This window comes from Miniopterus schreibersii (genome assembly GCF_964146895.1).
Source record: "Miniopterus schreibersii genome assembly, chromosome: 20".
NCBI classification, from domain to species: Eukaryota; Metazoa; Chordata; class Mammalia; order Chiroptera; family Miniopteridae; genus Miniopterus; species Miniopterus schreibersii.
This window is the reverse complement of record NC_138122.1, coordinates 25274783-25289688: the sequence shown is the minus strand read 5'-3', so window position 1 is coordinate 25289688 and position 14906 is coordinate 25274783. Positions and strand designations below refer to the sequence as shown.

The window sequence follows — 14906 nt, the reverse complement described above, 5'->3', positions numbered from 1 at the left end:
AGACCCCGGGTTCGACCCTCCGCTCTCACCCATCTTCCGTAGGCGAGCTTCACGTTGCCGGGGGAGGCGGTGGGGGTGGGAGGGGAGAACCATGACCTCCACTTGTTTCTAAGGTGCTAGGGGAGGTTTTCAAGGCCGCAGGTTCCCATCTTCCTCCAGCTCTGTGGGCCGAGTTTCGTGGGACTGCTGACTTCTCTATCCTGTGATTGACTTACCGCCCAGTGCTTCTGTTTTGTTCCTGATCCTTTGTACTATGCATTTTCCTTTTATCAGGTGTACAAAGTTAAATACTGTGTATTTATCACTTACAGAGACTTGGACTTGAGAAAAAAATAAGCCTTCGGTGTTTTTCCACGGATGTTTAAGCGTCTCTGTAAACTTGAAATAAACAGACAGCCAAAATGGTGCAAAGCGAGGCCTCCTTGGGATTTTTTCTGTTGGTCGTTAAGTCGGCGCTCTCTGGGACATCTGTCCTTACGTGTTTTCCTTCCTCAGGTCGGCGGTGAGGTCAGACGCCAAGTCAGGCTCATGTACCTAGCATCACATTGTTCATCCCTAATTTAAGCGTGTCCCAGTGTCTTGCTCAGAGTGTGGTCCCCAGACCCTCCGCAGCACCCGGGAGCGGGTTAGGAATGCACATTCCCAGGCCTCGCTTAACTGGGATCCCCAGCTGGCTCATCTGCGCCCTGAAGTTTGAGAAGCTCAGCCCCAGCCCGCAGGTAGTTGCTCAATTCTGGTGGAGACCAAACAGGTGAGCAGGAGTATTTGTTTCTTTGGTTTTCTTTAGTATGTCTTTATTTATTGGTTTCAGAGAGAGGAAGGGAGGAGAGTGAGAGAGAAACGTCGGTGATGAGAGAGTCATGGATCGGCTGCCTCCTGCACGCCCCCCACTGGGGATCCAGCCCACAACCCGGGCCTGTGCCCTGACTGGGGATCAAACCGCGATCTCCTGGATCCTAGGCCGATGCTCCACCGCTGAGCCGCGCCCGGCCAAGCTACGGGAGCAGTTCTAATGAGACATCGAACACCCCTGTGGGTGGGCATGCTCCACCCCAAAAGAGGCAGCATGAACCAGAGCCTTTTCAAAGGGGTTCAGTAAACCATTTTTCCCCCCAAAGCAAGAAAAGCCCAGTTTGGTCATTTATCCAACAGGAGCAGAGCCCTTTTAAAATAAACTGTTCCTGCCCGGCTGGTGTGGCTCAGCGGTTGAGTGTTGACCCACAAACCAGGAGATCACGGTTCAATTCCCGGTCAGGGCACAGGCCCGGGTGGCGGGCTGGATCCCCAGTCCGGGGCGTGCAGGAGGCAGCCGATCAGTGACTCTCATCATTGATGTTTCCCTCCCTTCCTCCCTCTGAAATCAATAAAAAACAAAAAACCTGTTCCTTCAGCACTTGGAAATAAACGCACGGCGAAGGGGAGGGCCGGCTGCTTTCTCTAGGGGGGCCCTGAACACCTGATGCAGAATTAAGTCGGCGTGAAGGCTCAGCTGGAAATAGCTTAACGTTTCACACCGGGTGGCAACGGAGGTGGAGGTGGCGCTGCTTTTGGTTGGAGACGGATGGAAAGCAGATGGGGGGGAGGGCGGGGAATAAACGACTGTTGTGAAGCCTAAAACTGTGTTCCCCAGAGTGTATGTGGTCCCGTCGTCACTTCAGGGAAAATGCAAGCATGGGTCAGGCGAGTCGTCCCCGCAGAAGAGAAATGTCGTAAACTCTGCACGAACACAACCTAATGAAGATCGAAATTGTTGGGCCTTTAAGAGAAAGTTAAAGTAGGGGGGGAAAAATGCCTAAGCTCCAGCAGCAGGCTTTTTCAGGAGCCCTTTCTGAGCACAGTGAGCTGGGACAACAGATGGGCTTATTAGGGAGGGAAGGAACATTCTAGCTTGTGCTAGGAAACCACGCAGACAGAGGTTAAGAAAATCATCTGCTTTAATGTTTGGTCCCTCGGTCATCTTTTCAAATACCTCTTCTCAAAAGAGAAATGCTAACTCCGCCTCGTGATTGAGCAAAGTGTGGTGGGGAAAGGGGACCGGCCGCCCGGGCATGCCGCACGCTCGGGGACCGAGCCCAGGTGTCCTTGCGCTCCTGGACCTGCCTTGCGGGGGCTGCAGAGGAGAGCTGGCCCTGGAGAAGGCCCCAGCCCTGCAGGCCACAGCTCACCCCAAGGACCCAAGTTGGAAGGAACAGCAGAAGTGGCCGAGCCAGGAACAGAGAGGTTTATGATGCACGTCCTGCAACACAGAGCACGGGGGCAGCTGGGCAACCCTGAAGCATGGTGGAGCGGAGACTGACTCGGAATCACGGACGTCCCCTGGGGCGCCCCGGCGGCCTTTTCTCCCTTCTCTTTGCTCCCCATTTGGCTTTGACGAGGGCCGTGGGGGGCCCAGGTGCGGGCAGGCATCACCGCTCCATCTGGTTGTCGATGATCCCCTGCAAAGAACGAGGCACTCGCAAATGCTACGCTTCGGATAAAGGTGCACCCGCCCGCGCGGCCTGCCCGCAAGCCTGGAGGATTTGGGGGGGCCACGGCCGGGTGCGTTTCCTGAGGACTTGGGACAGCCCTTGACTGCTGCAGGCGCTCAGGTGAGTCCCAGTGCGGTGGCCGCGACGCACGGTTCCCAACCCCTTTTGCTGTGCAAGGCGACTTTCAAAAGTAGTGCGTGGACACCGATTTTGTCATAATATCCGTTATCGCAACTAACCTGCGATGTCGCTCATCAAAAGGCGGCTAGATTTTAAACAGCAAGGCCACGTAAAGCGAGGACTCGCGCGCGGGGTCTGGGGTGGAGCCGGTGACGGGGGTGGCGTGTGGCGGGCCAAGCGCGTGGGGCTCGGGCGGGGGCCTACCTGCTCGTAATCCTCCACGTACTTGTACTTCTTCTCCCGATAGTAGTATTTCTTTTTCATGCAGTAGAGGACAATGATGTCACACAGCACCGTGGTCTGAGGACGGGCCAGGATGCGTTAGTCCCTGTTTTTTTGTGCCTGGGATCTTTCAAGGGAAGGAGAGTCCCCTCCATGTGTCTGGACAAGGCCAAGCCCTGAGGGGTGGCGCAGTCCCCGGGAAGGGGAGGTGGAGGCAGGGGTGGGGGGAAGGGAAGGACCAGGCCTTTAGCGGAGGGGTCGCCTGCTGCGCTAACGTCCGCTGGGGGCGAGCAGAGAGGTCTGGGGCACTCACCACCCCCAGGAGCGCCAGGCCGGAGCCGATGTTGATCATGGTTGGAATGATGTCAAATTTTCCAGCCTGCAAATGAGGAGAGAAAAAACCCCAGAGCTGTGCTGGGGGGGGGTGAGGGCAGGTGGAGAGGGGACAGGACGCCCGGGCCCTGGCCGGCCCAGGAGGGGACTGGCGGGGCCTGAGCGAGGAGCTGGCGGCCGGGCTACCTTTCCAAACACGATGATGTCGAAGCGGATGCCGTAGGCCTTGATGAGCGTGCGGTGCTCGGCGCCGGCCAGGTCGATGTAGTACTTGGCGAACCTGGGGAAAGGAGGGCAGGTGAGGGGAAAGGCCCGGGGCGGTGGGAGACAGTGGCCGGATCTGCCCTCGGGGTCCTGGGCCAGGGGGGTTTCAGCGGAACCCCCAAGCCCCACCCCCATCCGCCAAAGATTCACTCCACCTGCCAAACAGGTAACACCTGAGCACCTCAGGGCCTCTCCCGGCACGGGTGGGCCACGCAGCGGGAGGGCTGGCATGTTGGCAAAGGGGGCCCCAGGGCTCCCCGCTCTGTTACCACCATCGCCTCCTGAGCCTTAAACCAGAACCTCTCGCTCTGAATGTCCTTCCTTCCTGGCAGCAGGCCACCCGCCTCTCTCTCGGAGACGCTGGCCGCCAAGAGAGTGTCGCCAGCCAGCAGCAATCTCCAAGGCTGCAAAACTAGCCACGAAACTCCCAGCATCAGCACTGGGCTTTTTTTTTTTAAAGAACCACCGATGGATGAATGGATAAATATGGTACATCCACACAGTGGAGTGTTGTTCGGCCATATAAAGAGATATAAGTACTAATAAATGCTACAACATGGATAAATCTTGAAAAACACACACACACATGAGGCTAAGTCAAAGAAGCCAGACACAGAAGGCCACACGTTGTATGATCCATTCATATGAGAGTCCAGAACAGGCAAATCCATAGAGATAAAGTAGGTTAGAGGCTGCCAGGGGCTGGAGGAGGGGGGATAGAGGGGTGGTACCGGAAGGGTACAGGTGATGGAAATGGTTCTGAGATCATGAAAATGCTCTAAAATTGACTATCGTGATAACTGCACAACTTGGTGATAATACTAAAAACAACGGAATGCTACACTTTGCATGGGTGATCTGTGTGGCATGTGAACTATGTCTCAGAACCTCTAGAAAAAAACACACAAGGGGAAATGATTGGGGGAGAACCACTGAGACGCGATACCATTTGCTGCCCCGTTTATTACAGCAGATCCCCGGAACCTCAACCCTCGGCCCATGACCTGTCTCCATGTCAGGGTCCAGGCCTGGGACTCGGGCAGGGCCTGTCGCTAGCAGGGTTCAGGGGGAAGGGTGTCCTTCTTGTGAGGGCCCCATCGGCTTTTCTCTGTTCTGGGGTCCCGACCCAGTGGTTTCTACAAGAACTGTGTGAGGGCAGAGATAGAGCAACGGGAATCTAACTCCTTTCGGAGGGAAAGATCCAAACATCTGCCCCTCCAGCCGTGAGCCAGGTGGTTCGAAAGGAGAGCAGATCCCACGTGCGCTCAATTCCCCGTGTCACCGCTAGAGGGAGACAAATGCAACACAAAAGCACCACGGGCTTACTCAGGTGGCCCTCCTAGGGCCCACTTTTTTTTTTTTTTTTTTTTTTTTAATCGATTTCAGAGAGAGGAAGGGAGAGGGAGGGAGAGAGAAACGTCAATGATGAGAGTCACTGACCGGCTGCCTCCTGCACGCCCCCTGCTGGGGATCGAGCCCGCAACCCGGGCATGTGCCCTGACTGGGAATCAAATGGTGATCTCCTGGATCCTAGGTTGATATGCACCCACTGAACCACACCAGCCGGTCTCAACATGTTTCTTGAGGCAAGAAAGGGCAAGGAGGGGCTCTCTCGGGGGCCAGGATGCCACAGGCCCAAAGCCCTGCTCAGAGCATTCTTCCTGGCACACGGCTCCACCTGCCCTTGGTGGCTGTCTCAGTGCTGGTCTTTGGTGGGTGTGGATGCCCCCCCGCTGGGGAGGAATTCAGCTGCCATCACCCCCAAACACATGCCCACACATGAGCCCGAGCTCAGACCCACCTGAAGTTGTAGCCGGGAGACACATTGTGGTCCAGGTCGCGGGTGTCCAGGCGGCGGAAGGAGTACCGGGGCAGGCAGTGGGAGGCGGCTCTGTCCAGGTTGCAGTCCCATTTGATCTGGATGCCCATGATGCCGCCCTGCGGGTAGCGGGCAGGGACACGGCGAGCCTCCCTCAGGGCCCGTTCCGGAGCGGCACGGGTCAGGGACTGGGACCGCGCAGCCGGGGCCCGCGCCTACCTCCACGGCCATGTCCTGGAAGCTGTGCCCCGCGTTCTCTACTATTTGGCCCAGACGGAAGATGGGGCAGAAGGGATCTGTTACAGCGTCGTAAATGCACGACTTGAGGTAGGTCGTGGTGATGTTGGAAAGGATGTTTCTCCTGAAGTCGGGCGGAGGCAGAAAGGAGAGGCGGTGAAACACTCCCAGGAGAGCCGGAGGCCTCTCCGAGACCGGCGAGCCCACAGCCGCCCGCCACTTACTTGCTGAAGTTAAACTTGGGGTACCAGATGCTGTTCTTCACCAGCAGAGTGAAGTTTTCTGCAGCCTTCAAAAAAGCAGGTCTGAAAAGCGTGATAACGTGGTGTTAATTATAGCACATGTTACTGCTAACGTAAGTACAAACATATGTACACTCACATACTTAGATGACTTTTTAAAAATACATCTTTATTGATTTCAGAGGAAGGGGGAGAGGGAGAGAGAAACATCAGTGATGAGAGAGAGTCATGGACCGGCTGCCTCCTGCCCGCCTCCTGCTGGGGACCAAGCCCGCAACCTGGGCCTGTGCTGACCAGGAATCGAACCACGATCTCCTGGATCCTAGGTCGATGCTCAACCTCTGAGCCATACCGGCCGGGCCCTATGTAATATTTTTAAAAAGCATACACACGTGTCTTACAATGTCGTTTTGTCCCAAAAAGGGAGGGGGGCAGGTTTCTAGCATTTTCTGCTCTCCTCAAGGTCAAGGGAGGAGACTGTAGGCCAGGCCCTCAGGTTTCCTCCTCTCCTGGCCTCTTGCGCAAGGCGGCGGGAACTGAAGAACCCGAGGAGCAGCCAAGCAGGGGCCCTGCGCCGTGGCCTCAGTGGGGTTCTCTCAGCTCTTCCCCTCGGGGCTCGCTGCCCGGGGAGATGCTCATTGGACCTGGTCAGTTCACCTACAGGCTGGGTCCTGACCCCTCAAACACGCACAGAGAGGGCTGTTCTCTGGCCTGCAGCCTCTTTGAAGTGCCATGTCCAGCTCCTGGCTGACAATACGAGTAGAATCTGTCCCCAGGGGCCCCCACTTTGAGGGGTTTCCACGGGAGAATCCGGCGCTGTGGGCTGAGCCCTCTGTGGGGGAGGCCTCCCCGATCCAGGGGGAATCTGAGAACATAGATAACAGTCTTCCCAACCCTGAGACAGGATCAAGGCCAAGGCCAATGCTACGCAACGAGGAGAGCGGAGCCCGTCACCGCTGCCGACGACCTTGACCAACGCGCCTCTCCCCGGGCTTCAAGCTCTCCCATCCTTGTATCGGGGTTTCCCGAACTTTTCCCATTCCCTGCACCATAGCCCTTCCCCACACCTGTGCGTCTCATGCAGGACTGTCAGGGCTGTCCACCCACCACCTCATCTAGTTCCAGACCATCCTCCTCGCCGCCTAAGGAAACCTCGTGCCCAGCACGTAGTTACTATCTATCTTCTCCCTGCAGTTCTGGGGAATCAGCAATCTGTTTTCTGCCTCTGTGGATTTGCCTGTTCCGGATCTTTCCTAAGCATGGATGTTTCACGTGTGGGCTTTCGTGGCTGGCTTCTTTCACTTAGCGTGATGTTTTCAAGGTTCTTCCTCGTAGCATGTCTCAGAAGGTCATTCCTTTTTAGGGCTGAATAGTATTCCGCTGTGTGGATGGACCGCAATCTATCTCTTCAGCTGTTGGGTTGTTTTCAACTATAGGACCAGCTCGCTTTTTTATTGACATTCATTTGGAAATGAAACTTTCAATCATGGCCATAAAAAAAAAAAGCATCATTTGCCACAACTTAGAGCTCACTGTTCAAATAAATAAAGTCACACGTTGTTCCTAAAAGTTGCCGTTAACACAGCCGGGGGGGCTTGTTCTTTCTGAGGACTGTTTCCGGTCAGTTATTTGCAACTGACAGAATCCTAACACAGAGGTAAGTCAGCCGCTGTCTTATCACGACAAACCCACACCATGACCCACGTCGCCAGCGATGGTTGCTGCCCTGTGGTTGAGAACCGCCACCCCAGGGAAGCCTGGCTCCACGCGGACACCGAGAACACAAAACCACAGCGCAGATGTGTCACCCACCCCCTCAGGCCCGAGGACCAGAGTTCAGGGCGCCCCCTTCCCTTGGCTGGGACCCACCTTGGCACCTGTGCATCATCTTCCACTGGGCACCAGGCTGCCACCTCGCACGTCTTCGTGGTCCCGTTGAAGGACACACACCTTCCTGTTGTGACTCCTACAGGGGCGAGGGGGACCCACGTCTGCAGGGGGCCCCGTTTCCTACTTCCACGAGGTAGAGAGTGGAGGCCCCACCACGGGACCCTATGCCATCCGTCCTTGGCTATTCTAATTCTGGGATTTAGACGGCGCCCCAAAGTTGGAACTGGAGGGACATGGTTGCCTGAGTCCCGGCCACGTCTCTGCTCTGCCAAGGGCAGGGCTGGAGTGAAGCCAAGCTACAGGTTTCTGGGGCGCCGATGACGGAGGTGACCGCCGAGAGGGTCCCAGGACCTCAATCTGGACACCGGGCTCCCCTGGGGTCATGTGAAGGCATTGGGGGCTGGGGGGGGATTTCTTTATCCTTATCCTGGGATTTCTCTATCAGAGGAGCCCCACAGGGGAGGCGATGTGGTCCAAGGCTGCCCCCCCAGATTGTCCACTGAGGGGTTGCAGTCACACGTTCATACCACTGCTGTGGGTGTCCGTAGAGCCAGCAGGACAGTCGCTATCTGACAGACACAGATTGGTCTTGTCTGGAATCTGAAATGAGAACAAGTGACAGCAGGTTCCACGTGGCCAGCCGCGCACAGCAGGTCAGGGTTGGGGGGCGCGGCGTGAGGCCCGAGGCTCCTTCCAAGCCGCCTACCTCGGGGCAGAAGCCTTGGGTCTGGTTCATGGTGGCAATCATGTTGGTCATGATGAAGAGGGAGTTCTCCTCCTGCAGGGGGCGGGAGAGGGAGAGAGCCCTGCCCGGTTACCCCCAAACAGCCTCTGCCAACCGGAGGACCTCCGAGGGACAAACGCAAACGCCAAACGAACGCTTAAAGGTCTCGAATTTGGCTGGTTTTCTTTCCTAACCAGAATTAAATAAATAAAACGTGCCAGAGATGGCTCAGTCGGGGTCAGCCATCGACACGTCTGCCTTTGAGAAGGTTCTGTCATCTCCTTGTCACTGTGAAGGTGCCCGATGATGAATGGATTAGAGTTTCTCAGAAATTCGAGAGCAGTTTGTTGGGGATGAGACGGGAGAATTGCTAATAATGACCTCCTAGTATACGGAGTAAAAGACACAGACCCCAAAGGTTCCGGTTGGGCCTCCCCTCACTGGGTCCTGCCCTTGTAAAACGAAATGCTGGCCGGGCCGGCGCGGCTCAGAGGCTGAGCGTCGACCTAGGATCCAGGAGATCGGGGTTCGCTTCCCGGTCAGGGCACATGCCCGGGTTGCAGGCTCCATCCCCAGTGGGGGGCATGCAGGGGGCAGCCGATCAATGACTCTCATCATTGATGCTTCTATTTCCCTCTCCCTTCCTTTCTCTGAAATTAATAAAGATATATAAAAAAATAAAATGCCAGCATCTCACGCTCCTGGGAAGGGCGGGGTCAGCGCTGGGAGCACCTGGCGGATCAGAGTAACTAAAGTACCAAGGGGTCCGTAGGCATCTCCACCCCCCAGCTCTGACAAGGTGATGGCAGCTCTGGGAATAGCCGGCATCTTCCAGAGAAAGGCCTAGACCAGACCACGTTGGGACCTAAGGAAATGGCCACAGCAGGCGGCAGCAGGTGGTGGCAGGGAGCCCGGGCCTGTCCCAGGTGCGCCGAATGCAAACACACTCGGTGTTGACCGAGGGCCGCCCCTCCCTACACCTCTCCCGAGTTGGATGTGAGCAATTCAACATGGTTTACTTTCCCGTTCCTATTTCTTATCGAAGTGTAGAGAAATTTCAGTCCGGAGACGAGCCAAGCAGGTGCGATGCCAGCAGAGGCCGCGGGATCCACAGCAGCCCAGGGGAGCCTTGTGGCCTCACCCAGCCCCCGGCCCCCGGCCCCCGGATCTGAGACGGAGGCCAAGAGCCTGCACGGTCCTTTCCGCCGAGGGGCAGGGGCAGGAGCAGGGGCCGTGTCCTTCCCTGGTTCCAGTAAACAGACTGAGTGACATCCCCAGAGCCTGCCAGGAAGAGGCCGTGACTTGATGGGAAGCAGAGGTCTCACTGTTGAGACAGGTGGGTGCCATCAGGCCCAGCTACCCCCAGCCGCTGTGAATCCCGCCTCATTTGACCTCTGTGGCTTGCCAGCTATCTCCTCTCCGGGCGCCCACAGGACCTTCCCGGAGGGACATGAACACCCTCGAAGAAAGAGAGTTTCTGAAGCCCTTGCAGAGCCCGGAGCCAGGAGTTGACAGCTTATCTGCATTTAGCCGCCCGGCTCACCCTGGCCCGGATGCCATCTGGAGGGACCTGCGCGGTTTGCCCGTGTGGAGCCCAGCCATGAGCAGGGCTAAGGAGAGTCAATATTTAACTTGAAGCTTTGTGGGTTCACGGACCAGAGACCAGGATGCTGTGCCAAACACTTTCTTCCTTCACCTTTAATCCCCCTGGAATCCAAGGAAGGAAGGCCTGTTTCTTCCTCTTGCTTGACTTTTGGTCTCTAGTTGCTGTTAAAGTTTTTTTGTTTGTTTGGTTGGTTGGTTTTTTAACCCTTACCCGAGGATATTTTTTCCACTGCTTTTCAGAGAGAGTGGAAGAGAGAGAGAGAGAGAAACATTGATGTGAGAGAGACACATCGATCGGTTGCCTCCCACACGGGGATCAAGCCTGCAACCGAGGTACATGCCCTTGGCTGGAATCAAACCCAGAACGCTTCAGTCTGAGGGCTGACACTCTAACCACTGAGAAAAACCACCTAGGACGCTGTTAAAGGGGTTTTTTTGGTGTTTTTTTTAAAAATATGTCTTTATTGATTTCAGAGAAAGGAAGGGAGAGGGAGAGAGAGAAACATCAGTGATGAGAGAGAGGCTGCCTCCTGCACGTCCCCTACTGGGGACCGAGCCCGCAACCCGGGCCTGTGCCCTGACGGGAAATCCAACCGAGGTCTCCTGGATCACAGCTCGACGCTCAACCCCTGAGCCACGCCGGCCGGGCAAAGTGTTTAATGCTGTCTGAAAAGGTTCACCTTGTGGGTTTACAGCCATAAAGCAAATATAAAATGTGGAAAGGTGATACTTCTACCTAAAATTTTCCCAGGATTTAAGGCATTTGCCTTTTCCTCTTGAGACATTCTGAGATGCCCACCTGGAGAGTCTCCTGTGTCTGAGCCACCGTGTTTTAGAGCCGAAGAAACAGAGCTGATTGGTTACTACCTCTTAGATCGTCGGCCGAAAGGAGATCTGTGTGCACTGATTTCTTGGGCACGGCAGATGTTAGAGCTCTGGCCATGCCAATCATGAATCAAGTGGGCAAGATCAGCAAAGAGCAAGGCGCTGCCTGGAGGCTCCAGCATTAGAGTCGGAATGGACAGCGTACCTGAGCTGGGATCACGTAATCGGCCACATCCCAGATCCGGAATCCAAACTGAGAAGTGTTGGTGACGGTCACGCCCTTGGCTTTTGTCGTAACCGAGCTAACCACAGAGTCCACTTCCTGGTAACCCCTCTCCCACACGAACACCCACCTGGAAAATGAAACGGGCCTCGTGAATTGCCATTAGGGTTTGGTGAATCGGCGGCGATGCCAGGCAGCCTCTGCTAGTCAGAAGCTGGAGGTACCACGTTTACTAACTATGGGGCCCTGCAAAGCCTTAACTTTGTGAGGGGGTGGTGATGGGGCGGCTCCATTTCTACTTCTGCAAAATAGGCACAACAGCACCTAAATGGCAGCGTGGTTTGTAGGAAATTGATGAGATGATGCAAGGAGAGCTCTCAGCGCAGCCATCAGCACGGAGGAAATGCTCAGTTAACACTGTCTCTCTTATTAGATATTTGAGCACTTTCAATGCACTGTGACCTGCAGAGTCAACAAGAGATCATAAAATTATGGTAATAATAGTTACCATTTGGGTGTTTTTTAGGTGCTAGGCACTGATCCAAGCGCCTTCTCTGTATTAACTAATTTAATCCTGACCACTGTGTAAGGCAAGTATCATTATCTCCATTTTACGGAGAAGGAAACTGAGACACAGAGAGGTTAAGTCACTTGCCCAAAGTCACACAGCTAGTGAGTGGCATAATCAGGATCTGACCTGAAGCCTTCTGCCTCTGAAGCCTCTTCTCTGGCCCTCAGTGCTATACTCCTTTCAAATAGCTTTTTATGGCGATTTTTTTTTTTTCTCCAAGAATTCAAGTCACATGTATGCGCCTTTCCTCTGAAGTGGGGACATTCCTATCAGTCTGAATAATTAAAAATGTAAGTACATCAGCACATAGTGGTTAGGACACCGGAAAACGGACCGAAGTCAGCTGATCTCCGGTTCAAGTCTCAGCTCTACCACTCACTAGCCACAACTGTGGCCAAACTGCTTAACTTCTCTGTACCTGAGTTTTTCCCATCTATAAGATAAATCGCGAAAGAGACACGAGGTTTCATAACATCATTATGTGATTTAACTGTTTCCTCATCATGTGACTGATAACAGAATTGGGTAACTGACAAATGCGTGTTCAGTCTCTTTCTGAGGAAGCATTGCTACGGGTCAACTAGGGAAAGACCACAAAAAATTTACCAAGATGAACTAGATCAAGAAGCTGAGATGAGTCTTTTTTTCAAGCCCTTAAATTCAGATACTGAGTCAGTTTTGGTCATGGCAAGATAGATAAAAGCAAAACATTTATTGCTTTAAAAAGATCCTCATGATCAAAACAGAGACCACTTCATAGGAATCCTAGAGAGCTGTGCTGCCCAAAAGAAATATACCACGAGCCACATATGTAATTTAAAATTTTCTAGTAGCCATGTTAAAAAATAAGAAGAGATAAAATTAATTTTAATGAAAACCAAGATATTTTAACATGTTATCAATATAAAATGTAGTATTAGTGTGATATTTTACTGGGGTCTCTTCTGGACTATGTCTTTGAAATGAAGTGCGTGTTTTATAGCGATAGCCCATCTCAGTTTGGAGTAGAAACATTTCAAGGGCTCCAGGGCCCCGTGTGACTGGTGCCTGCCATATGGCACAGTGCAGGCAGATGCAGTATTGCCCCCTTATCTTTCCACTGGGGATGCTGCCAGGGGGATGCCTGAAACTACGGGTAGTTTGCGAACCCTATTTATACTGAGGCTTTCCCTGTACATACACACCTGTGATAAGGTTTAACTGTGGGAAAGGGAACTGCGGATAAGGGGGGACTATACTATCTGCAGTCGGGAACTTCACAGATCCCCTAAGGTAGATGTAAAGGGACCTTCCCAGGAGCGTCAAGAGCAAACAGGAAAAAGCTGCGTGAGAACTCGATTCCAAATGCTGCAGACCCAGCCCAGCGCCGTGAGGTCAGCTAACCAGCTAGTACCGGGCCTCTAAATGTAAGGGTGCATCGCAGTGACTGGGGAGAGGGGCGGGGGGGGGGGGGAGTTCATGGGTGGGCTGGGTGGTTCTGGGGTGGAGTCCGTCCCTGGAAAGCTTTTTATTGAATTCTCTCAGTACCTATGGCTGCAGGGCTAAGAGATGTCAGAGGCAGGGCCTGTCTGATCATGCGAATTCCCTGGGCAGTGTAAACCGATTCCAAGCCCCACCCCAGGTTACTTTAAACAGTTCCTCAGGGTGAGTCTTCCCTGGGCAGGGGGATTTGGGAGACACTAGGATCCTAGTTCCCAGACTTGGCGTCACATCAGAATCACCTGGGGAGCTGGTCTTACTGCAGCAGTGAAATCAGAAGGTCCGGCAGCCAGCAATTAGTGTGTGTTTTTTTAAAGATTCCCAAATGGTTGTGTGTGTAGTTTGGGGACCGCTGCCTTAGGTGTGTGTTTGTTTTTCTAATCTCCACCCAAGGACATTTTTTCCATTGCTTTTCAGAGAGAGTCGGGTGCGGAGGGGAGAGAAACATCGATGTGTCCGGGTTGGCTGCCTCCCACTTGGGGCCTAGAGTACCTGCCCGTGGCCGAAATCGAACCCGGGGCCCTTCATGCCTCCCGGAGGCTCTAACCACCGAGCCAGACCAGCTAGGTGTGCTGAGGCCTTTTAAGGAAAGAAATGACAAAGCAGATGCATCTGTCAGCGCAGCCGGCCACGCCGGGGCCCTCGGCGGGAAGACTAGTTTCCGCCGCCCCCCTCCGGCTTCCCTGGATTGTAAGGGGTGCCCTTCGGCGACGATCACAGGCCTGGCGAGGGGCGGTGGTGCCCGGGCTTCTCTGAGCAAAGTGGCCGCGCGGGGAGTGTGGGGGAGCTAAGGCAGGGGGTGCCTGTGCCCACCGCCCCAAAAGGCGAAGGCAGCGAACCCGAAATGCTTGGGGGGGGGTGACCTCCCCTGTCTCGGACACCACACGGGGCTGAAGGACAGGAGGCCCCAGGGGGACCCCGGGCAATCCCAGGCCTCGGCCTCGGCCAGCTGGTCACCAGAATGGGAAGTGAAGGTCCAGGGCGAGAGGCTGAGACACAGTGACCCCCCCACAGTGACACCGGGAGCCCGTCGCAGTGGCAGGAAGCAGGAAAGGCGGGGACGGCCTGGCCAGGCTTTGCCCCTCGGATCAACCGCGAGCAGCCTCCCGCCCCGGCCCCGGCCCCGGCCCCGGCCCGGGAGGGGGTGGCACCGGCCTCGGGGCTGCGCCTGCACCCCGCCGGGAGCGCGCCCGCGGCTCGCCCGATGGCTAGGCCGGGCCGCGCAGGGGGCACCCCCTGGCCGTCGGGTCCCCCAACCCCCCCCCGCCGGGCCCCACCGGGAGGGCGCCCCGGGGCTCACCCGATGACGTAGGCCAGGATGAGCAGCTGCACCGCGCGGTTCATGAGCCCCACTTTCCGGCTGCGGATGAGCACGATGCGCGGCGTGTCGTACTCGAACAGGAAGGCGGCCAGCACGGCGCAGCAGCCCGCCATGGCCGCGCTGGGCTCCCGCAGTGGCCCCGCCGCCCGGCTCCCGGCGCCGCGCCCGCCGCTGACCCGCCCGCCCCGCCGCCTGGCCCGGAGCCCCGCCCCCGCGCGGGCCCCGCCCCTCCGGGAAGCCCCGCCCCGCCCGGGCCCCGCCCCCAGAGGAGTCCCCGCCCCCAGAGGAGCTACGTCTCCAGCGGAGCCACGCCCCCCAGGAGCCCGCCCCGATCCCTCAGCCCCGCCCCTCCTGGAGCCCCGCCCTCCTGGGCCCTTCCCGACGGAGCCCCGCCCACCTGGAGCCCCGCCCCTCCCGGAGCCCCGCCCCGCAGCCCTGCCCTGAGTTCGGTTCCGGCGGCCCGCGGCCCGCGGCGCGGACACCCACCCGTTAGGGCGGAGGCT

General features: G+C 56.0%; 1 protein-coding gene across 1 annotated transcript; it reads right to left on the bottom strand.

The window, feature by feature from the left end:
• Nucleotides 1–1916: 1916 nt before the first annotated feature.
• On the bottom strand, nt 1917–14584 carry P2RX4 (purinergic receptor P2X 4). The gene is made up of 12 exons (XM_081123587.1): nt 14383–14584; nt 11015–11162; nt 8362–8433; nt 8183–8255; nt 7635–7731; nt 5748–5828; nt 5506–5647; nt 5269–5405; nt 3390–3483; nt 3184–3249; nt 2853–2948; nt 1917–2435 (listed from the first exon to the last, which is right to left on the bottom strand). Exons 1-12 carry the CDS (start codon nt 14514–14516, stop codon nt 2406–2408), a joined length of 1170 nt encoding a protein of 389 aa, XP_080979713.1. The 5' UTR covers nt 14517–14584; the 3' UTR covers nt 1917–2405.
• Nucleotides 14585–14906: the final 322 nt, after the last annotated feature.